Genomic DNA, 24,761 nt, shown 5'->3' on the forward strand with positions numbered 1-24,761 from the left:
GTGGATGAGTATATACATACATACTTATAGGTATATACATAGGTGGATGAGTATATACATACATACTTATAGGTATATACATAGGTGGATGAGTATATACATACATACTTATAGGTATATACATAGGTGGATGAGTATATACATACATACTTATAGGTATATACATAGGTGGATGAGTATATACATACATACTTATAGGTATATACATAGGTGGATGAGTATATACATACATACTTATAGGTATATACATAGGTGGATGAGTATATACATACATACTTATAGGTATATACATAGGTGGATGAGTATATACATACATACTTATAGGTATATACATAGGTGGATGAGTATATACATACATACTTATAGGTATATACATAGGTGGATGAGTATATACATACATACTTATAGGTATATACATAGGTGGATGAGTATATACATACATACTTATAGGTATATACATAGGTGGATGAGTATATACATACATACTTATAGGTATATACATAGGTGGATGAGTATATACATACATACTTATAGGTATATACATAGGTGGATGAGTATATACATACATACTTATAGGTATATACATAGGTGGATGAGTATATACATACATACTTATAGGTATATACATAGGTGGATGAGTATATACATACATACTTATAGGTATATACATAGGTGGATGAGTATATACATACATACTTATAGGTATATACATAGGTGGATGAGTATATACATACATACTTATAGGTATATACATAGGTGGATGAGTATATACATACATACTTATAGGTATATACATAGGTGGATGAGTATATACATACATACTTATAGGTATATACATAGGTGGATGAGTATATACATACATACTTATAGGTATATACATAGGTGGATGAGTATATACATACATACTTATAGGTATATACATAGGTGGATGAGTATATACATACATACTTATAGGTATATACATAGGTGGATGAGTATATACATACATACTTATAGGTATATACATAGGTGGATGAGTATATACATACATACTTATAGGTATATACATAGGTGGATGAGTATATACATACATACTTATAGGTATATACATAGGTGGATGAGTATATACATACATACTTATAGGTATATACATAGGTGGATGAGTATATACATACATACTTATAGGTATATACATAGGTGGATGAGTATATACATACATACTTATAGGTATATACATAGGTGGATGAGTATATACATACATACTTATAGGTATATACATAGGTGGATGAGTATATACATACATACTTATAGGTATATACATAGGTGGATGAGTATATACATACATACTTATAGGTATATACATAGGTGGATGAGTATATACATACATACTTATAGGTATATACATAGGTGGATGAGTATATACATACATACTTATAGGTATATACATAGGTGGATGAGTATATACATACATACTTATAGGTATATACATAGGTGGATGAGTATATACATACATACTTATAGGTATATACATAGGTGGATGAGTATATACATACATACTTATAGGTATATACATAGGTGGATGAGTATATACATACATACTTATAGGTATATACATAGGTGGATGAGTATATACATACATACTTATAGGTATATACATAGGTGGATGAGTATATACATACATACTTATAGGTATATACATAGGTGGATGAGTATATACATACATACTTATAGGTATATACATAGGTGGATGAGTATATACATACATACTTATAGGTATATACATAGGTGGATGAGTATATACATACATACTTATAGGTATATACATAGGTGGATGAGTATATACATACATACTTATAGGTATATACATAGGTGGATGAGTATATACATACATACTTATAGGTATATACATAGGTGGATGAGTATATACATACATACTTATAGGTATATACATAGGTGGATGAGTATATACATACATACTTATAGGTATATACATAGGTGGATGAGTATATACATACATACTTATAGGTATATACATAGGTGGATGAGTATATACATACATACTTATAGGTATATACATAGGTGGATGAGTATATACATACATACTTATAGGTATATACATAGGTGGATGAGTATATACATACATACTTATAGGTATATACATAGGTGGATGAGTATATACATACATACTTATAGGTATATACATAGGTGGATGAGTATATACATACATACTTATAGGTATATACATAGGTGGATGAGTATATACATACATACTTATAGGTATATACATAGGTGGATGAGTATATACATACATACTTATAGGTATATACATAGGTGGATGAGTATATACATACATACTTATAGGTATATACATAGGTGGATGAGTATATACATACATACTTATAGGTATATACATAGGTGGATGAGTATATACATACATACTTATAGGTATATACATAGGTGGATGAGTATATACATACATACTTATAGGTATATACATAGGTGGATGAGTATATACATACATACTTATAGGTATATACATAGGTGGATGAGTATATACATACATACTTATAGGTATATACATAGGTGGATGAGTATATACATACATACTTATAGGTATATACATAGGTGGATGAGTATATACATACATACTTATAGGTATATACATAGGTGGATGAGTATATACATACATACTTATAGGTATATACATAGGTGGATGAGTATATACATACATACTTATAGGTATATACATAGGTGGATGAGTATATACATACATACTTATAGGTATATACATAGGTGGATGAGTATATACATACATACTTATAGGTATATACATAGGTGGATGAGTATATACATACATACTTATAGGTATATACATAGGTGGATGAGTATATACATACATACTTATAGGTATATACATAGGTGGATGAGTATATACATACATACTTATAGGTATATACATAGGTGGATGAGTATATACATACATACTTATAGGTATATACATAGGTGGATGAGTATATACATACATACTTATAGGTATATACATAGGTGGATGAGTATATACATACATACTTATAGGTATATACATAGGTGGATGAGTATATACATACATACTTATAGGTATATACATAGGTGGATGAGTATATACATACATACTTATAGGTATATACATAGGTGGATGAGTATATACATACATACTTATAGGTATATACATAGGTGGATGAGTATATACATACATACTTATAGGTATATACATAGGTGGATGAGTATATACATACATACTTATAGGTATATACATAGGTGGATGAGTATATACATACATACTTATAGGTATATACATAGGTGGATGAGTATATACATACATACTTATAGGTATATACATAGGTGGATGAGTATATACATACATACTTATAGGTATATACATAGGTGGATGAGTATATACATACATACTTATAGGTATATACATAGGTGGATGAGTATATACATACATACTTATAGGTATATACATAGGTGGATGAGTATATACATACATACTTATAGGTATATACATAGGTGGATGAGTATATACATACATACTTATAGGTATATACATAGGTGGATGAGTATATACATACATACTTATAGGTATGTATGTGTACCATGTGCTTAGAGAGGCACGCAGAGGGGGATGTTGGATCCCTAGAACTGGAGTTATAGACAGTTGTGAGCAGCTGTGTAGGTGCTGGGAACTAAACCTGGGTCCTCTGAAAGAGCAGCAAGCACTCTCAAGCTCTGAGCCATCTCTGCAGCCACTGCCTTGAAAATATTTTAATTGGTTTTTCTATTTATTAGCATTTTAACACTATAAAGTATTAGATTGATCATATTTATTAAGGTGTCAATCATAAATATGTACCTTATTTTTTTTAACTAAAACTATGTATTTCTAGCTCCTTTCTGAATTGTAAATACTTTCTTATTTGGTTCAGGTGTATGTATTCTCACAGAATTAATTCAGGAGTTTATTTGTGTGCTCTTGTTTCTTTGAACACATAACCATTCATTCAGATTTGTTGTAAGGGATTTTGTTTATGTCATTCTCTTGGGAGCCATTACTGTTGAATAGCTCAATTTTGAGAGAGATTTGATTTTTCATGCTTCTTGTGTTTTTGTGTCGAGATTTGTGCATCTGGAGTTTGACCATTGATGTAATTTGATTTTTATTTAGATCACCTTTCTTTTCTCAACAGAAGTGTTTGCAATGTTCAGGAGGGACTATGTTGAAGTAGGATTATGGTGTTTTTCTCAGTTAGACTGGTCATCAGTGCACCAGGCTCCACCCTTAGCATTCCCCTGTCTGTGTGTTAGTTACTCTTTCTATTGCTGCAATAAAACATCATGCATATAGAAGAAGAGTCTGGGGCTGGAGAGATGGCTCAGAGGGTAAGAGCACTGGCTGCTCTTCCAGAAGTCCTGAATTCAATTCCCAGCAACCACATGGTGGCTCACAACCATCTATAATAAGATCCGGTGCCCTCTTCTGGCATGTGTATACATAATAAATTAACTAATGGAAGGAGGAGGAGGTGGAGGAGGAGGAGGAGGAGGAGGAAGAAGAAGAAGAAGAAAAGAAGAAGAAGAAGAAGAAGAAGAAGAAGAAGAAGAAGAAGAAGAAGAAGAAGAAGAAGAAGAAGAAGAAGAAGAAGAAGAAGAAGAAGAATCTGTGTTCGGACTTACCATCCCAGAAGAAGACTTGGGGTCCATAATGGCAAAGACACCATGGCATGGCAGCAGGCAGCAGACATAGCAGCTGGAGCAGGATTGGAGAGCTCACACCACCAACCATGAGCATGAAACAGAGACAGCCAACTGAGAATGATTCAAGGCTATGAAACTTCAAATCCTGCCCCAAGTGATGTACTTCCTCCAGCAAGACCACACTCCCTAAACCTCCCAAAACAGTGCCAAATAGTGAAATACATTTCTTGCCAACAAATAACGACTGGCCCTTATTTTCTAATCCATTTACTCAGTCTGTCATTTAATTGGAGAGTTGAGGCTGTTTAGATTTAAGTTGCCATTGAGAGGCTTGCTAATTCCTGTAAGTGTGCAGAGTGTTTTGTTGTTGTTTTCTGGTTGATTCAAACACTTTGTTCTTTTCTTCCTTATTTGTCGATTGCGTTGGGTGGGTTACTCAGTCTAGGGGTTTGTAACCCACCCTGCAATCAGTTATTCCAGGGTCTCGGAGGGGTGCTACCTGGAAGGGAATGAGCTAGGACAGAAGAATGAGGCCAAGCAGATTTGTCAAAGCCCCCTTTATTAGGATCATGGTTGCTGTTTATATAGCCCGTGTTCCAGGTCACGTGGTTCAGGTTCGCCACCTCACGTAGGCGAGGACGTTCGGACAGGTAGGCCAAGAAGTCACGAGTTGCCACACCTGGTTCCCTGGATAGCTGGAATGTGAGGCGCGTTCTGCTAACAGATAAGTTAATTGGGTGTGGGGCAGGTTCTGTCAATAGAACATAATTATGGGTGTGGGGTTCTCTGCAGACTCCCCAGGGTGATGGTTCCTGTAATGATTTTTAGGGGGGAAATGGCTCATGACACTTATTTGCCTTAGGAGTTTCCTGTGTTACTGTGTTGAACTTCCTAAATCATTTATTTCATAGTTCCAAGTTGTTCATACTTTCTTCTTGTGAAATTTATTCTTTAGGGAAGCCACCTGTTTGTGGCTGTCTCTCTTCTTCATCTGTGTGAATTCCTTTACATATCTTCTGCAATATCATTAATTGATTTATTTTGTGATTATCCTAGGGGTTCTTTACTTTTCTGTTGATTTGAAGAATAACTTCACTGGATACAGTAACTTTTGTTCATAATTATTTGCTCTTTGTGCTTAAAATATTATTCTATGCTTTATGACTTTTAGGATTTTTTCTGGGAGTCTCCTGTAATTCTGATGAATTTTCATTTTATAGTTTATTTGGCATTTTTAATTTATTTCTATCAATAGTATTTCTTTGCTCTGTACTCTTGGTAGCTTAGCTAAAATGTGACATGAAGTTATTTTCTAGTTATATCTATTTAGGATTCTAAATGTCTCATGTACTTGGATGGCCCATGCAGTACACGCGGCTATCATCTCTCCTTCTGCCACAGCTTGAACAAAAGTTGCCCTGACATAATCACCCCTAGATTCCCTCTTCAGAAAGACTCACATTTTCAGCCCAAGTAGATCTGTCTGGGGGGTGGGGGGTGTAAATCAGAGTACTGGTTGCATCCAGGCTCCAAGTGATCACTCCTTTAGCTGGGGGTCTGGAACTATTGGCTTTCTGCTTTCCCTGACCAAAAGCCAGGAGTGTAAGAATGATTGCCTTCCAGGGCAGTAGTGGGCAAGCTGGGAGATGCAGGGCCTCCCTCTCCAGAGTTTGCTGCGCCTGGTCGATGTCCTTTCTTGATCAGTGTTTCTGCAGAGCTGTCTGGCTTGTGCCCCTGTGGAGCCTAGGGAGGTTTATCTGCTCCCCTCACTTCCCCACTTCCGTGCTGCGGGGGCCGGCATGTCTGGATTTCACCTGTCTCTGTCTGTTGTTTCCTGCCGTCCTGCCTCTTTCCACGCCATCCTTGCCTCACCGCAGTCGGGTACCTGAGGTTTTATTTCAGATTCTGGAGACCTAGGAAAGTTCTGGCATCTCTAATCTACCATCTTCACCCCACCCCCAGAGTCATTTCTTTAGAAAGTAAAATCTATTGTCATACTAATGCGCTTTCTAGAGGGTCGTTCACTGCTTGTAATATTTACTTATTGCGCAGTTAATACTTCAGATTTCATTTGCCTGCACTGACTTCAAAGGGTCGGATAGCCATCCATTTAAGGCAAGGATCTGGCAAGGATACAAAGTCACTTATTTCTCAAAGGAACTCAGTATATTTTACATGGAACATGCACAGGTAATAAAGTGGGTGATCTATTTTGAGAATTAAGAAAGTTGGGTTTTATTCTCACTGGACTAATAACAAATATTTAATAGCTCTTTCAAGATTTAATTATTTTAACTCATTAGGTCTAAGCGTCTCCCCAAGGTAGATGTCAAGATGCAGAGTCAGAACGCAGTCCGGTACATATTCCACTAATATTTGCCTCGTCTGGGGGGAAGAAATGAGTCTCTGGAGGCGCTTCAATGACCGCTACATTTTCTTTTGACCAGAGGAATTTCTCTTTGCAGTTTTGTTTATTGCAGCTAGTGTTTGGTTATTGAATATGGAATATAATGTCTTTGCCTGGACTTTCACTTTATGGCAAAGAGTTATTGTTAGGTCTTGACATCTGTTGCAAGACTTGCTTGTACTGAAATGCAACGCCATGTCCAAATCGATGCCTTAGGATGCGTTAGCTATGCAGTTTAGAATTGAAAACATGGGTCTAAAGAAAGAAACTGCTACATGGTCTGTCGGAGCCCGTGTGGGTCCAACACAGATTCCCTAACTCGACTGGAACAGAGTCGCAAGGAATAATCAGACACAACTTACACGGTCATCTTTCATGGGCACGATCTCTCTCCAAAAAGATCTCTCCTTTATTCTCCAAACAGCTTATATATCCTCACATGAATAGAGCGGGAACACATTAGGCTATCTCCTAGGTAACCAGGTGCCTGGGCTCTGGTCACATGACGTCTGCATCTAGCAGTCAGGTAGGCCTTGAATTAGCATTTCTATAAGACATCCTCCAAATTACAAAAGAAGGAAGCACCAAACATCCTGACCAGTTTCAGTCAACACCTCTCCTCAAGAGATCTATATCCTTGCTATTGTTAGGCAGAGACATCTTGTCTGCAGAGCTCCATGATCAGCTCAGACTGGGTCTATGGCTTTTGTGCCATACAGAAATATGGGCCCACAATGGTCCATTTGGAAAATGGATAGTATTTTCTGTAACTAGAAATGTTAATTTGGTCATAATAAATATTGAGCTCTTCTTTCTGGTTTATGATGGTGAAGGTAGCACATTGTCTTTAACACATATGACGCTTTTTGCGTGGTTGTATGTGTGCATATGCACGAGTGTGTGTGTGTGTGTGTGCGTGTGTGTGTGCGTACGCATGTGTGTGTGCGTGTGTGTGTGTGTGCATGCACACATGCAGAGGTCAGATGTTGATGTGAAGAGTCTTCCTCAGTTACTACGCACATGAATTTTTGAAGTATGGTCTCTCACTAAACCCAGAGCTTGTTTGCTGGCTAACCTGACTGGCCAACAAGCCCAGGGAGTCCATCTCTGCCACCACAATGCTGAAATGACATGTGCATGCTGCAGAACTTTGCTTTTGTCGTAGTTGCTGGACTCCAAACCCAGGCCTTTCTGCCCTATGTAATGGAGCACTTTACTGACTGAGCCATCTCCTCACTCACCAATACTTTTTATGTCTGGAATGTAACCAAACTTAAAGAAGACATTTAAAAATACAGTAAGAACTCAAGATGAATAATTGGCATAACAATTTATAAAACAGAAAATTCTACAGGTGTTTAAAGTAAAACTTCACTCTCAAGTCTCCTACAAGGCAAAATGTGGAAGGAAACATGTTGACCACCTCTTCCACTTCTCCTTTGGAGACAGGGTCTCACTATGTAGCCCTAGCTCACCTGACATTCACTATGTAGACAACCCTGGCCTTGGACTCACAGAGTTCTGACTGCATCTGCTGGGACTAAAGGCCTGGACCATCATGTTCAGACAACACATTCTTCTTGTTCAAAAATTATTTTACTCATTCCTCATGAAGAATTTTATTGAGGAACAATTTGGTGAACTGGAAAGATGCATCCCCTGTAAAAATCTTAGTGTTGACTATAAGTTCAGGCAGTTGTCCCCAAGTTATTGAAGAATCATTTTAAGAGGGAAGGAAGGTTCAGATAATAATTCTATAATAATTTGAGGGGAAGTTTACCCAGCCAATGTAACTATAAGATTTGTAGAATTGGGGGTCTTGGAAAGATGCTCAGAGGTAAGAACACTTGCTACTTTTGCAAGTAGACCTAGCTTTCCCAGCATCCACACCCTATGGCCTATAGCCACCTGTAACTCTAGCTCCAGGGAAATCTGACACCCTTATCTGGCTTGTAAGCACCTGTACACATGTTGACAGAGGTTTCTGTCCTGCCCAGTCCCGTAGCCATTCAGTCCCAAAGAAGCACACAGAGGTCCACATTAATTGTAAACTGGTTGGCCTATTAGCTCAGGCTTCTTATTAACTCTTTTAACTTACATTAGCCCATAGTTCTTGTCTGTGTTAGCCACGTGGGCTTGGTACCTTTTATCAGCAAGGCAGTCTCATCTTCCTTCCTCTGTGTCTAGATGACAGCTGCAGACTGAGCCTCTGGTCACCCCTCCTATAATTCCTGCCTGGCTACTGGCCAGTCGGCATTTTATTAAACCAGTAAAGCTTGTTAGGAAAAAATCCTAAGACAGGCAGCTCTGCTGGCAAAGAAATCCAACTAGGTCAGATCAAACCAAATTAAAATGCCCATCATTTTATTAAATACAGAAATCTTTACAGGGTACAAGACCATTGTCCCATAGCACACACACATGGTTCACTGTCAAGAAGCAGCCTCAGCAAAAACACCCCTTGCCAGGGTAGGGCTGTGGGGATTTAGAAATATAAGGAAAGAATACAAAGACACATGAAAAATAATAAAGCAGAAAACATAGAATAGTACTAGGAGGGCATTCCAGTGAATATTGAAATCGTCCGTGTTTAATTTTCCATATGCTTTTATACCCTACTACAAAAGGGGAAGAAGGCAACAAAAGATTTCTTTAACATGATTCAAAGGACAACTCAGTTAATTGCTTTAACACTTAGAGACATCAAGTCATTAGCATTTTGTTGTTTAGACAGTAAAGCTACCCTAGACCTAGTATCCCGAAGGCAGTCACTTCCCAGGAACTCATAATTACAAAAGAAGGAACAGAAGTACATTTGCATATCCTGACCATCAGTCAGGATGGAATGGATCTACTTGTATGAGCCATCTTAATGTCAAAAGAACTAGGTAATCACACCCTGACTCAGTACCTGCAGTATGCTTGTCAACCATCTTGAGCAACTTCCAAACTCTCTGACCATCAGACAAGGTGGAAATAGGCTCACATTTTTGGGCCTCCACAGTACACATATGTAAATTATGACCCATGAATAGTCCCATAATTTTGAAAAATTACTTTAAAAATATTTCTAACCAGGCTTGATGGAAAACACCTTTAGTCCCACCACTCTGGTGTCCAAGTAGATCTCTGTGATTTCGAGGCCAGCCTGGTCTACATAGAAAGAGTTCCAGGCCAACTAGAGTTTCACAGTGAGACACTATCTCAAAAAGTAAAGAAAAGAAAAAGAGACTGATAGCATTTTCAGATGCAAACGGAGGCACATAATTTGAGAGCATGCGATAATTCTGAAATTAGAAATAGTAAGAAGGTGGGATTGAAAACTTTATAGTCACAGGAATATTCACAGGGAATAGCAGAAGGGGCTCACTGAGTGGCTATGTAAGTCATTTGAGTTCATTCACTTAAAAAACAGGCAAAGAAGGCTGGGTGGTGGTGGTGTACAACTTTGATCACAGGACTCAGGAAGCAGAGGCAGGCAGATCTCTGAGTTCAAGGCCAACCTGTTCTACAGAGCAAGTTCCAGGACAGCCAGGACTACACAGAGAAAGCCTATCTCAAAAAGAAAAAGGAAGGGAGAAAAAAAAAAAAAAACAGGCAAAGCAGATGTCACCAAAGAACTAATGGTTTATTTTTCGAGTTTGCCTCACATAAATTATTAGACTGTGGTTCTATAATTCACCAAGAATAAAACTCTAATCTTTTCCCCCATAAAATATACTAACGGAATGATACGGTTTTTTTGTTGTTGTTGTTTCTTTTTTTTGGTTTTGGAGATAGGGTTTCTCTGTGTAACTTCTTGGCTGCATCCAATTCACAGAGACCTGTCTGTCTCTGCCTCCTGAGCATTGGGAGTAAAGGTATGTACCACCACCACCAGGTTTGACATCATATTTTCTTTATACTCATTAAAAATATTTTCTGTCTCCTTAAAATTTCTTGTTGCCCATAGGTTGTTTCAAAATGTATCATTTTCAAGTTTTACTGGCTCTCAACTGTTTGTCTATATTCTGTATTGGAGAACACAGAGCATGCCCCTGCAAAGAATATGAGATTTTGGGAGGCTGAATTTTCTATGATGGTGGTCAGATGACTGACCTCCATCAGTAGACTGATGGAGGTGATATCAACCTGCAACTTCCACAGTTCCCTTGGAGATCACCTTGTCCACAACAGTACCAAGAAGGAGCTGCAGAAGGTTTTTATGACATCATTGCCCTCGGATTCCGTTGGTCAAAACTCTGTCATATTGTTTCACCTAATGGTATGGGAAGCTGAGACAGACTAGTTTTACCCACAAAGAAGAAAATGTACTTGGAGGAACAGCCAGCAATGTCTTTCTGTTCTCTGGAAGAACTTCTATAAGATAAGAAATGCTAGCATGGGTATACAGTAGAAATTGTAACCTTTTGGGGACCACCAGTTTCCTTGGGGGAAGTTTGTAACTGTTGAGTCAATGTAATGAACTTGTGTTCCCTTGGGTTTTCTGTGACTTCTTTCTTTTTTAATTCCCTTTCTTCCTATTTTGAGTAAAAGCTCCTGATTTTATTGTCTTCCTAAGAAAGTCATCTTAGAACTGGATTCCTTTCTCTTAGCCTCCGGTTCACAGGGCTGGCGTCTCTTACTCGCCAGTGCCCTCGTAGACCGGCAGACGGGCTCAGCACAATCTTCGTGCGGTTTTATACCATTCTGCGAACATAGTCTTAGTCTGTCCATCGCAGCCACTCAGTTTCTGATCATAATGCCTTTCCCGCGGCATACAAGAATCGTCGCCCTTCTCGTGTTGCGTCGCTTTTGTGGGGCTGGTACTAGCCGCATTTCAATCAGAAAGTCCGCAGGACTCGGAAACATTCCCTGTTGGAGCGCTGACCAGCAGGTTCTGTCACTTCTTCATTCGCTTTGTAGAAATCATTTTTTTTGGGGGGGGTTCTGTATTTTAAGTAAACTTTAAATTTATTAGTCTTTATTATTGATAGCATTTTCTTATTCCCCACTTTTGTTGTGTTTGTAATTGTGTTCTTTCTTCATTTTTTTTTAAAATATTTCAAGACAGGGTTTCTCTGTAGCTTTGGAGCCTGTCCTTGAACTAGCTCTTGTAGACCAGGGCTGGCCTCGAAGTCACAGAGATCCGCCTGCCTCTGCCTCCCAAGTGCTGGGATTAAAGGTGTGTACCACCACCTCCCGGCTTCTTTCTTCACTTTTAATATATTAATTTATGCTTCAATTTTTTCACTTGGCTATAAGATTATTATAAACTTGTCAATTTTATTACTTTTCCCCTGAGTCTCAATTTTTTTTCTATTGCTGGAGATTGTCCCAGGACCTTACCTATACTAGGCAAGCCCTCTACCACTGGAAGAAATTCGATAGTATAGAAAAGTTCCTATAAGCCTGTTCCCAGTAACAGCCCATTGATATTTTTCCTTGTATAAATATTTTCTTTTTATTTCAAAATTTAGAACATCCTATTTTTATACTTTCTAAATAGTAGAGAAAAAAATCAAACGAATGAAGTAGAAAAAAAGACAATAACAAATACCCATGCAATCATCTCCTAAATGAACATTTTTATCATAGCAACTGCGTATCATTTGAAGGATAGAACATTGAAAAATCAGTGTGTACTTCTCCTGCTCACCCACAGATAATGCCCATCATAAATTTGACATATTGCTAAGTATTGAGTGCTGAGGTTGCTGAAGTCTCAATACATGTGTGGTGTGTGTGTGTGAGTATGTGTGTGTGTGAGTATGTGCACTGTGTGTGTGCGTGTGTGTGTTCATACCTAAGTCAAGAAACAGAACACACTCAGCATTGCCATGCTTCCCTTGATAGCTGTGCCTGAATGTTTGTTGCTGCCCAGAGTTTTACCTGTGAAGTTTATCTTGCTGTGCATGGTTATAGCTCATTCTTTCCCGATTGTCCTGGGATATTCGTTTCTTTTCATTGATTCTGTCTTTAAGTTTATCCATTTGGCCACTGACTTTTTTTTTTTTTTTGTGCATTTCCCAAATGTGTTGGGTTGCCTCCAATCACCCTGCTCTAAACACCCCGCTACAGATTTCATTGGCACATATGTGGACTTGAATTGTGTGTGCGCCCATTGGAGGAAATGCTGAATTGCCAGCTGTGCACCTGTTCAGCTTGCTAATGGAGCCAGTTTCCCAGAGCTTCCCCAAATGGTATTCCCTCCAGCACTGAACGAGACTTCAGATCCCTGTTCCCCTGTCAACAGTTTATATTATTTTTCATTTTCCTTATTATTTTTTATTTTAATCATAGTATTCTAATTTATTCTTTGAGAACCCATCACCAAACCCACTAAATAAATAAATACATGTAAACTTCAAATTTTTTAATTTTATTTTATTGAGACAGGGTGTCTCTACATAATGCTGGCTGTCCTGGAACTCACTATGTAAACCAGGCTGGCCTCAAACTCACAGAGAGTGGCCTGCCTAGGCCTCCTGAATTCTGGGATTAAAGATATGTCCCACCATGCCCAGCCCTAAAAGAAATAATTTTTTTAAAAGGTTTGTTTTTCTCTTTTCTACCTAGATGTGTGTGTTTCTACCTGTGGGTATGTGCAGGTGCAACAGGTAGCTTTGGAGGCCAGATGCGCAAGACCCTTTGAGCTGGAGTTTACAGATGGTTGTGAGCTGCCTGGGGAATGCTGGGAGATGTTTGCTAGCAAAGAAAATAGAAAACCATCAGAACATTGGTGTCAATTGCTGTACAGCTTTAGTTCCGTTACCTCTGTTACATGGGCTTCAATTTTGCCACCTCTAAAGTGAGATCCCTACAGGCTTTCCCAGTTCTACTTACAATGTGTCCTGTGTTGTTTTCTAACTCTGGGTCTTCCTGTTTACTTGGATTGTATAGGACAAGAATTCAGGTTCCCCGATTTCTTTGTCAGTCTTAATATTACATATGTTATATCATTGTAAATATCACCTCATTTATTTAACTAGAGAACTGAGATGTGTACATGAAATGATATTTTACCATTTATTTGTATAGGTTTTATTAACTTCTTAACCTATTTTCTGGCTGCTGGTGCCATTAGTCTGGGAACTGGTTTCTTAGTTTTCTCATCTGCTTTGTGGTTCCTGATTTGCAAACGAAGGTAAGGTTTACTAGAAGGTTTGTCTAAGTCTTTTGTTGTTGTTAAAAATTCAGTGAAGTGGTTTCCATGGCTATTAAATTTAAATCATTGTGATGGAATTGATTCTATAATCTGGAGCTTGGTTAGACCTTGTGACTGGAAAAGTGTGCATTATTAAATCACCCCAAAGAAGGACCAGAGCAAAACAACAGTGCTCTTTGTGCACTGAGAAATTTGAGGAATAACAAGTCCTATTTTACTTTCTGGAAGACATGGGTCTGATTACAATCTAAAGCTAGAAATTAAGGGGGACCCTTCCAGTTTGGAGGTTAAGACAAGACTGAAGAGCAAAACCCCCTTTCTAGGAACTAAGAGAACTGACATAATGGCCTGATGTGGTCTGAAAATGCTCTCCCCTCAGGAACCCACAAAAGACAAACTAATGCCTTCTGATTTTCAGCTCTAAACTTTAGTGTTCCTACTTAATTAACCAGCTCAGAATTTGCATTCTGGTATTTTAAAAGTATAAATTGTAAGATCACTTCCCACATTTTTCTCCCAGTGATCTGACCTCAGCGGCTGTCTTTCCACCATGTTCAAGTCAGAAAGTGTTCATTTCTTCATTGTTTCAACAAATATTCAATATATGCACAATGTAAATAATAAAGGGAAATATTTGTTAGCGATCTTCTACTGTTATTGGAATTGAGGATACAACTGTGAACAAGGCTGGAAAAGTTCTTGTTTCCAAGACTTGACAGGAGACAGATTAATAAGCAAATATATAAAGTCTACAAGAGAGGCATGTGCCGGGAACTTTTGTTTAGTCGGAGGCTTGAATTAAAAGAATAATACTGGGCCAGGCAGTGGTGGCGCACGCCTTAAATCCCAGCACTTGGGAGACAGAGGCAGGTGAATCTCTGAATTTGAGGTCAACCTGATCTACAAAGAGACTTCTGGAACAGCCTGAGCTACACAGAGAAACCCTGTCTCAAAACAATTGAAAGAGAGAAAGAAAAGAAAGAAAGAGAAAAAAAAACAGAAAAAAGAAAAGACTAATTAGCAATGAAGTTGATTATCTCATAACCAAAAGGAAGTATATAAGTAACTCAGCAATATTCAAACCGTAAATGCTAACTTTCTATAATTAGCTAGTTTATACTTTATGGCAAGTAGACATAATGAAATCAGATCTATGTTAAGTGTAAAAACTGCTATTTTTAAAGGTCTACAACATGCTGATTTCAAACTCCTATGTATAATGTTAGAGACAATATCTCAGTAAGCATATATAATCATATAATCTGATTCCTGTGTTATAATGTTTTCTGTACAATGTTTTCCAGGGAATTATTTCGAAGTCCCAACATTAAATCAATTGATGAAAAGCTGGAACAAAGACTATACAAACAGGAAGCTAAACCTCAGTCTGTTTTCATTTCCCGAAACTTTCACACTGGCCAACCTCAACCACAGGTAGAGTGTCGTGTTTTAAAGTAGTCTCCTTGGAGATTCGTAGACCATGTTACCAGCAAGTTATCTTTCTATTAGGAGGCTAATATATCCACTGTTATGTTTTAGTTTAAGATACAAAAGCATGAGGCTGGGTGGTGGTGGCACATGCCTTTAAGCCCAGCACTTAGGAGGCAGAGGCAGGCAGATCTCTGTGACTTCTAGGTCAGCCTGGTCTACAAGAGCTAGTTCCAGGACAGGCTCCAAAGCTACAGAGAAACCCTGTCTCAAAAAAAAAAAAAGGGGGNTGCTCTTCCAAAGGTCCTGAGTTCAATTCCCAGCAACCACATGGTGGCTCACAACCATCTGTAATGAGGTCTGGTGCCCTCTTCTGGCCCGCAGGCGCACATGCAGACAGAGTATTGTATACATAATACATAAAAAAATATTAAAAAAAAAATCCTGGCGCCAAATTTTAAATTACCCAAACCAAAAGTTCATATAGGACCATAGGAGAGCTGGTTTTCTTTTATATTTTGAAGGGTGATAAAGTTTTTAAAAGAACAGAAAAATTGGGCTGGAGAGATGGCTCAGTGGTTAAGAGCACTGCCTGTTCTTCCGAAGGTCCTGAGTTCAGTCCCAAGCAACCACATGGTGCCTCACAACCATCTGTAACAAGATCTGGTACCCTCTTCTGGCCTGCAGGGATACATGCAGGTAGAATCCCAAGAATACTACATACATAATAAATAAATAGATTTTAAAACAAAGAACAGAAAAATTAAATGAAAATAAACTCTGTCTCCAGCTGCTTTTATATACCTTTCAGGGGGGAAAAAAAACAAGCAAACAAAACCCTACACTCTCCATAGTGGCTTAGAAGAGGAATGAAGATAATGACATGTTTGGGGGGGGGTGCCTGCAAAATTCTCAGAACTACAAAAAGGAAAAGAAATTTGGAAATAAGAAATGCTCAAGCCGGGCAGTGGTGGCGCACGCCTTTAATCCCAGCACTCGGGAGGCAGAGGCAGGCGGATCTCTGTGAGTTCGAGACCAGCCTGGTCTACAGAGCTAGTTCCAGGACAGGCTCCAAAGCCACAGAGAAACCCTGTCTCGAAAAACCAAAAAAAAAAAAAAAAAGAAATGCTCAGATAACCAGATAGCCGGTTCAAACCAGTTAAGTGTAATTTAATTCAATTTGGTAAAGATCTACTAATCCAAATAAATTTGAAGATCTTGCCCCTCCCCTGTTGGGAAGATTAAGATATTGTCCCTTCTTTCAAGGTGCTTTGTATGGTATTGATGAGCAAAGCAGACCACAATTAACAATATCATGTGTCAAAAGAGCATCATAAGGACAAAGCAGAGCATGGCAAAGTCTAGTAGAAACTGAAAATATAAGTGGGTTAAATCAATCAACCAATGGTCTTACAGCATTCGGAGATAAAGACCGGTGACAAATAGGACGGCAGGCCTTTGTTACTTAAATTCAAGTTGAACTCAGCAGCCACGTGCCTAGTTCACCACGCATCGGCATCAGCACTGGCTGCTGTCGCTGTGTTTAGGTTCACATTGTAAGAGAAGCCGAGAGACCACTCACTGTCGGCACAGTTCGCTAAGGACCTATGGTGCTGAATTTGTGTCTAGGTCTACTGGGGCCCATTAAACGGTGGGTTCTGGACTCTGTTTGCCATGATTTGTGCTGGTGCTGAGGAGCCTGTGCTGGGCAAATGTCTGATGTCAGCCAGGGCTGTCTGCACGTCAGTGGTGTTCCTTTCTCAGTCTGCGAGCTGCACAGAGTCTCCCACCAACCCCAGAGCCCCCAGTTCATACCCTCTAGACTGGTGAATGTTCCAGCTGAGTACCTTTTTTCTGCCTGTTTCATCAGAGGTAGAGGTAGCACCCACAACACTGAGCTCCACACAGGCAAACCTGTCTCCATCTTCTCAAAATCCCTTTAGCAGGTTGGAGAGATGGCTCAGAGCACATGATGCTATTGCAAAGGACCAGGGACCCAGTGCCCTCTTCTGGCCTCTGTGCATACTGCACACATACAGACAGGCAAACACACACATTTTTTAATTAAATTAAACCTTTAATTGTCTGTGTGTGCGTACACGTGCATACACACGTGTATGACACACATATGTGTGAGGCCTTAGCCAGAGGATTCAAGTCCTCTGAAGTTGGAGTTACAGGCGGTTACTGAGTCGCTTGACTTGGGAACCTGGGTCCTCTAGAAAAGTGGTAGCTGGAATTCCAAAGCGCCCCGACTGTACAGCAGTTACCCTCACAGCAGAGAGGTGACTCCAGGAGTTGGTTCACCCGCTGACTTCAAAGTTATATTGATGACACCTGCTCCCAGGGATCAATGGTGGAGCTAGCCGACGCCTGCACTTGGGGCTTCTCCATGTGCGTACCCCCCACACTCTACAGTTGTCTCTCAGGCTGGGGCTGTGACAGGTTGAATTCAGGCTGGCTGACATAATTAGACCCCACGGCAGTTCGGTTTTAAACAGTTCGTCCTCTCTCAAGATGACACCAGCCTCAGCCCTCCAAGGCAGGGAAATGCCTTCCCCTTGCTGACCCATCCCATAAAAGAAGCCTCCAGTTTTAAGGTTTGTGGGCGCTGTGGGCGTGGCCTGTGAGTAGGGAAGCCAGTGGTGTGACTGGGTGACTGTGTTGGGCTTGGCCTTCTTGTTGCTGCCTCCTCCTGGTTCTCTGACCTCCACTGCTGTGCTAGCTCTCCTCTTGTGGATTTCTGAAGCTCTTCCCTCACCTCCTGTCTTTGGAACATACTGTGTTTACACATCACGATTCTTCTTCACTTGGTCACACTGAGGCAGCTTCTAGTCCTCTATAATCCAGAATCTCTCCAAAGTGGCTTCTTGAGATGGGGATTATGTCTGAGGTAGAGGCTATGAACATTGTTGAAACCACAACGAAGAATTCAGAATATTATATAAACTTAGACAGAGTAGCAACAAGGTAAAGTTCTCCGTGCTACAGAGAAAGAGTTCATGAAAAGATGAGTCAATCTACAGGGACCAGCACGGTCATGGAGGGGGTGGCCGTGCACGCTCGAGCATGCGTGTGTTCAGTGCTGATCTAGCGCCTTGCGCATGCTCGGCAAACATTCCACCACTCAGCCCCTTCATTATCTTACCCTAAGAAGTTTTGGGCCAGTAAGATGGCTCATTGGGTAATGAAGCTTGCAAGCCAGTCTATCCCAGGATACACACAGTGAAAGGAGAGAATCAAGTCCCAAAAGATGTCCTCTACGGGTGTACAGTTGCGCGCACGCACACACACACACACACACACACACACCACAAATGTAATATAAAAATAAAAGAGAAAAGCCTCCACACCCACCCCAGCCTTCAGCAGCCACCATCCTGGTCAGTCAGAAGTGGTCCACACCAAGGCAAGATCCACGTCCTTCTCTGTGTAAGACAACAAAGTATGTTTCAATTTAATCTCCCAGGAAATGGTTTTATATACCTTTTCATATTTTTATTTAGCATCTATACTCTTAGTAAAACATCTCTTTAAATCTGTTATATTTTCTAAATGGATTGTTTTCTTAACATTGAGATGAAGTGTTCTTCATATATTGTGGATGCAAGTCCTTTGTTGGTTATGTGCTTTTCCGTTTTCTTTGCTTTCTTGAGACAGGGTCTTTCTTTGTAGCCCTGGCTGTCCTGGAACTCACTATATAGACCAGGCTGGCCTTGAACTTTGGAATTCATAAATATTCACCTACCTCTGCTTCCAGAGTGCTGGGATTAAAAGTGTACACCACACCTGACCTGCTTTTCAGTTTTTAAATCTCACTTGGTGAGTTTCTCACCCTTGTAACAGTTTTATAAAAGTTTTCAATATTGGCTAAGTATAACTTCTGTTGTTATTTCTTGGGCCATACTATTGCAATAGAGCTCAAGGATCATATCTAATTTCTCTTTGAAAAGCTTTATTTTCAGAACACCTTTGTTTTGCATGTAACAGCTTAACTGAGATGCAGTTGAGCTGCTGCCGACATTTAGATGTGGCCTGTCTTCCAAAGGCTCATGGGCTGGAAGATGGGCCCTCCCGGGACAGCCCTGAGGTGGCAGAAGCCTTAGGAGGCGGAGCCCCCACAGGAGCCTCACCCTCATGAGTGGACGATGCAGTCTCTCGGAGTGGATCAGGAGCCATAGGAGTTGAAAAGAAACACTGAACAGTGTAGGCTCTTAACCGACAAGCCTTTCTCCTGCCCTCGGGTCTTCTTTCCCATACTGTAGAAAGAAACATTTTTATCAAAACGTGTAATATTGCAATTCTTACTAGTATAAATGTATAAATATATACAAATTTCCTTCATTTTTAAATAATGCAAATGACTTTTTTATGTAGGTGGAACACAGAGAAAGGGAAGCAGCACAAATGAAAGGTACTTTTCTCTTCAATAAGTTGTTAGAAGGATTTGTGTGGCAAATATCTTCTTAAATCTTAAAACACCAAGGACATTCTTTCATGGAATGTTATTTATTTTATATTTCATGAAAATTTAAAAGAAATATCAATATAGTAGTATGTGAATTGCATATCTTTTTAAAGAAGAAAATGTAATAACCTGTCTTAAAATGTAAAATTGTTTTTTTCTTAATTGAATTCAAAGGCATCGTAATGGTGACCATGCAGTGATGCCAAGGGTTGGGATAGGTCAGGGTATGGGAGAAAAACCTTGAGTATTTTGTAGTCATTTATATGTGCATGCCATATCCTTATGTCTCAAAACTTGTCCTACACAGTTTTAGAAATGAATATAAAGTTTTGAATATAATATGTAAAGTATAAAAGTTAACGTGTGAAGTATTATAAAATGTATTTTAAGAATTTTGTGACATTTTAAAAAAAACTAACTTTTTCGTTTAAGGGGCTTTACTTGTTTTTTATGTTGTTTTCCATTTGGGGTTTGTTTGTCTTGTTTTGGGACAGAATCTCACTGTTTAACCCTCACTGGCCTGGAGTGATGGCCTCAAACTCTGTTCTCCCTTGGCCTCCCAAGAGCAGGGACTGCAGCACGCACCAACACACCCGGCAGCAAACACCATTTTAAAGTGTCCACCGAGGAGTCTAATATGAAAAGCATGAGCTTCCTGAATGAAATGAAATGAATGCCCTGGCACTGCTGAAGCAGGCATGGGAAGCAGGCATGGGCAGCCCATATATGGCAGCTTCTCTTGAACTTGTCCGTATTGGGACATGGTCTAAGTTGATGAAGACAACTGACCAGGTCTCTTCCTCAAGAGGGCACCAGATCTCATTACAAATGATTGTGAGCCACCATGTGGTTTGCTGGGAATTGAACTTAGGGCCTTTGGAAGAGCAGGCAGTGCTCTTAACCACTGAAATACACCTGTGTCTAATTGATGGGGGGGGGGGAGTCTTTGTGTAGCTGTGTGCTTGTTCGTAAAGTGTCATCAACAATAACTACCCTGAAGAATTGTTGAGATAATAATCTCTGTGAGTTTGAGGCTGGTCTACAAGAGCTAGCTCCAGGACAGGCTCCGAAGTTACAGAGAAATCCTGTCTCAAAAAAAAAAAAAAAAAAAAAATGGTCATGGTGGCACACTCCTTTAATACCAGGTCTCAGGAGGCAAAGGCAGGAGAATCTCTGTCAGTTCAAGGCCAGCCTGGTTTATATAGTGAGATCCAGGACAGTCACAGCTATGTAGAGAGAGACTGTCTCATAATTAATTAACTAATTAAAACATGCCTTCTACTGTTATTGGCAGAAAACCATCTTGTGCTTGGGCTCTTACCACTCTCTGTGGACCAAATCTTTATTGTTGTTGTTTTTGTTTATTTGTTTATGATCCTGCTCATCAATTTTTTTAAAAATAATGTAATATTCAACTAAAAATCATTAAAAAAATTTTTTAGCTGTGAATTTTTTTTTTTTTAACCTGGAGCCATAGAGACATCCGGCATGGGCCACTGCCTAGGGCCATGTCTGGGTCCTGAGGTGGTATCCAGGGCTCCAGTTGACACCAAGGACTCTGTGGATGCCTGGAGTGTGGCCAGCTACCTGGTACCATGTTAATGCCCAGTGACCATGCTGCTGCTGGGGGAGGAGAGCGTGCTGCCACCGAGGTCATGATGGCATCTGGACCCAAGCTGCTGCCCAAGGCCATGTCTGGGTCTGTGGTAATATTCATGGCCAGTGTTAGCACGGAGTCATAGGACACATGTGCTGAGCCAGCCCTGCCCTTCCCTGGTCCTGGGACGGTTGGTTCTGACCTCCACAGGATACTGCCGCAGGAGAGCTGGTCCAACCCCTCAGGAAAGAGCTCGCACCTGCACTGGGAAAGATGGCCCCACCCCTCACTATAGGCCTGTACCTCACTAGAGGGAAGCACACTAGAGCTGACCCTTTGATCGGGGACACAGATGAGTCAACTCTGAGGGCAGGAGATCAGGAGAGCTGACCCCACCCCACCCCGTCTGCCGTGTGGTGACAAGGGTGAGGGAGAGATGCCCTCTCCACCCACCCACCCACTGCCACCCGCGGCAGGTGAGAGAGCTCGTCCTGGGGTCACAGGAGTCAGAGTGCTAGCCCTGCCCCTCACTTGGCTGCAGTGCACGAGAAAGAAGCCTCTGCTTCCTGTCTGGGCAGCATGCTAGAGCTAGCCCTGTTGCTGGGGACACAGGTGAGAACTGGGGAGCTGATCCCATCCCTCCATGCAGTGGGAAGATGTCCTCCTCCCTCTGACCCTTGTTCCCTGTGGCTCTCATAAGATTGCTGGCCCTTGGGTCACGGGAGTGAGAGAACTAATACCCAGGAGAGCAGGCACTGCACCCTGCCTGGACACCACATTAGAGCTGATTCTGTTGCAGGTGAGCCAGCCCTAAAGGCATCAGAGCATTAGAGGTGACCCCACCCCTCTCTCATAGGTCCCTTACAGCAATCTGGAGAGAGGGCCCTGGGCAAAACAGTAGTCTGGCCCTGGTGATGTAAATGTGGGGGACCCCGATCTGAGGGCCCAAGAGCAAAAGAACTGGGCCAGCTCCTTGCTGTAGGCTGCATTGGGTGAGCCAGCCTGGGCAGTGCTGGAGAGCTCACCTGGGTAGTGACAAGAGAAACCTGGCAGGCCGACCAACCCAGCTACCACCCAGGCCCAGGGTTATGGGTTGGCTTACCCCCAGCATCCACTGAAATCCAGGAACTGTCAGAGCATGTGAAAGGGACAGCCCTACAAATCCAAAACAGCAGGATTTCCATGACACAGGACAACAGGCTAACCGAAAGGAGCCCCAGTGAGAGCCCATTATAGGTGGTGTAGCAGAAACCAGAGGCCTCCAGCCAGAACGACGACTCGCGGCAATGAATACTTGCAAGAAAAGATGAATGGACTAGAGTAACTGTGTCTCAACAGGCCACGGTATAGCTTCCATGACAAGCTTCTTCTTCCTGTTTGTTTTTGTTTTTATTTTGTTACTTAGTTTTGTTTGGTTTGGGGATTTTCTTTTAAATTTAGTGTTCTTGGGTTGGGGAGGTTTCAAGGGCAGAGAGCAAATGCGAGGGGACAGGGAGATGAGTGGGATCAGAAGAAATGGGGTGAAATCCACAAAGAACCAATAAAAGTTAATAAATAAATAAATAAATAAATAAATAAGCAAGCAAGCAAGGAAGCAAGCCAGGCATGTGGCACATGCCTTTAATCCCAGCTACCGTGGGAGGAAGACAAGATGATCTCTCTGAGTTAGAAGTCAGAATGGTAGTTAAAGCCCAGTGTCACCCCAAAACACATAGAGAGAGACCCTTTCTCAAAAAAAAAAAAAAAAAAACAAAAACTTAATGGGGAGGGGGATGTGAGTGAGTTCAGTTGCCCAGGGAGTCCAGAAGGTGTTAAATGCCCTGGAGCTGGAGTTGCAGGAGGGGGTAAGCCACATCACAAGAGTGTCGTTGAACAGACTTGGGTCCTCTACAAGAGCAAGGGGTGCTCTTAGCCTCTGAACCATAGTAATATTTCTCCCTTCCCTTTCCTCTCTCCAAATTCTCTTGTATACCTCTCCCCAATTTCCTTCAAATTCATGACCTCTTTTTTCTTTGTTATTGCAAGCAAATATTTGTGTGTGTGTGTGTGTGTGTGTGTAGTCCTAAATACAGCCTGTTCAGTCCCTGTATCAGTACTTGTATGTACGTTTCCAGGACTGACCATTTGATATTGGACAATCAATGTGTGCTCTTCCCTGGGAAAGACCCCTGCTGTCTCTCTCAGCTTCCCTCGGTTTCCGGTAGCTCTTTAGTAGGGTTGAGGCTTTGTGGGGCTTTCCTCTGGTTGTGGCAACCTTTCCATTCCCTTTCTCACGGTGTTCGGAAGTTTTATAGATGTATCCACTGGGCCTGCGCTCCACAGCTCTGGTTTTCTACAGTGGTATAAGAAACTTTTTTCTTTCTTCTTTTCTTTTGGGTTTTCATGACAGGCTTTCTCTGTGTAACTGCTCTGGCTGTTCTGGAACCCACTCTGTAGACCAAGCTGGCCTCAGACTTGGAGATCCACCTGCTTCTGCCTCCCAAACGCTGGGATTAAAAGCTTGTGCCACCACCACTCAGCTTCAAGAAACTTTTTAAAGTATATTGTAGAACTGAGATTTCCAACCTAATTAGAATATGTTCCTGGACTAGAATATTTAAATATCATATATTTAAAATTGTAAAGATGATAGTGATTTGGCGTTTTCTTTTCTAGAATTGTCGTACCCATGATAGCCCTAAAAAGACTCTTTTTTTTTTAAAGTATTTTTCATGGTTTATTTAATTTTATTTTATGTGCATTGGTGTGAAGATGTCAGATCCCCTGGAACTGGATCTTCAGACAGTTGTGAGCTGCCATGTGGGTGCTGGAATTGAACCTGGGTCCTCTGGAAGAGCAGTCAGTGCTCTTAACCACTGAGCCATCTCTCCAGCCCAAAAAGACTCTTAATTAAGACTTGGCTTTTGTTCAACTATGTTCATAGCAGCATTATTTGTAATAGCCAGAACCTGGAAACAACCTAGATGCCCTTCAATGGAAGAATGGATGAAGAAAGTGTGGA

General features: G+C 40.5%; 1 protein-coding gene across 1 annotated transcript in view; it reads left to right on the plus strand.

Moving 5' to 3' along the window:
* The first annotated feature begins 11,234 nt into the window (after window positions 1–11,234).
* The window catches only part of CUNH1orf185 (chromosome unknown C1orf185 homolog), a 15,219-nt gene continuing 1,692 nt past the window's right edge, over window positions 11,235–24,761 (plus strand). The window contains exons 1-6 of the mRNA XM_050136438.1: window positions 11,235–11,384; window positions 11,682–11,925; window positions 14,132–14,246; window positions 15,572–15,701; window positions 20,073–20,144; window positions 22,134–22,236. Coding sequence (XP_049992395.1) covers window positions 11,235–11,384; window positions 11,682–11,925; window positions 14,132–14,246; window positions 15,572–15,701; window positions 20,073–20,144; window positions 22,134–22,236 — 814 coding nt within the window. The remainder of the gene's footprint in view (window positions 11,385–11,681; window positions 11,926–14,131; window positions 14,247–15,571; window positions 15,702–20,072; window positions 20,145–22,133; window positions 22,237–24,761) is intronic.

The sequence above is a fragment of the Alexandromys fortis genome, unplaced genomic scaffold (genome assembly GCF_014885135.2).
Source record: "Alexandromys fortis isolate MF-2015 unplaced genomic scaffold, M_Fortis_MF-2015_v1.1 scaffold_13, whole genome shotgun sequence".
Classification (NCBI taxonomy): domain Eukaryota; kingdom Metazoa; phylum Chordata; class Mammalia; order Rodentia; family Cricetidae; genus Alexandromys; species Alexandromys fortis.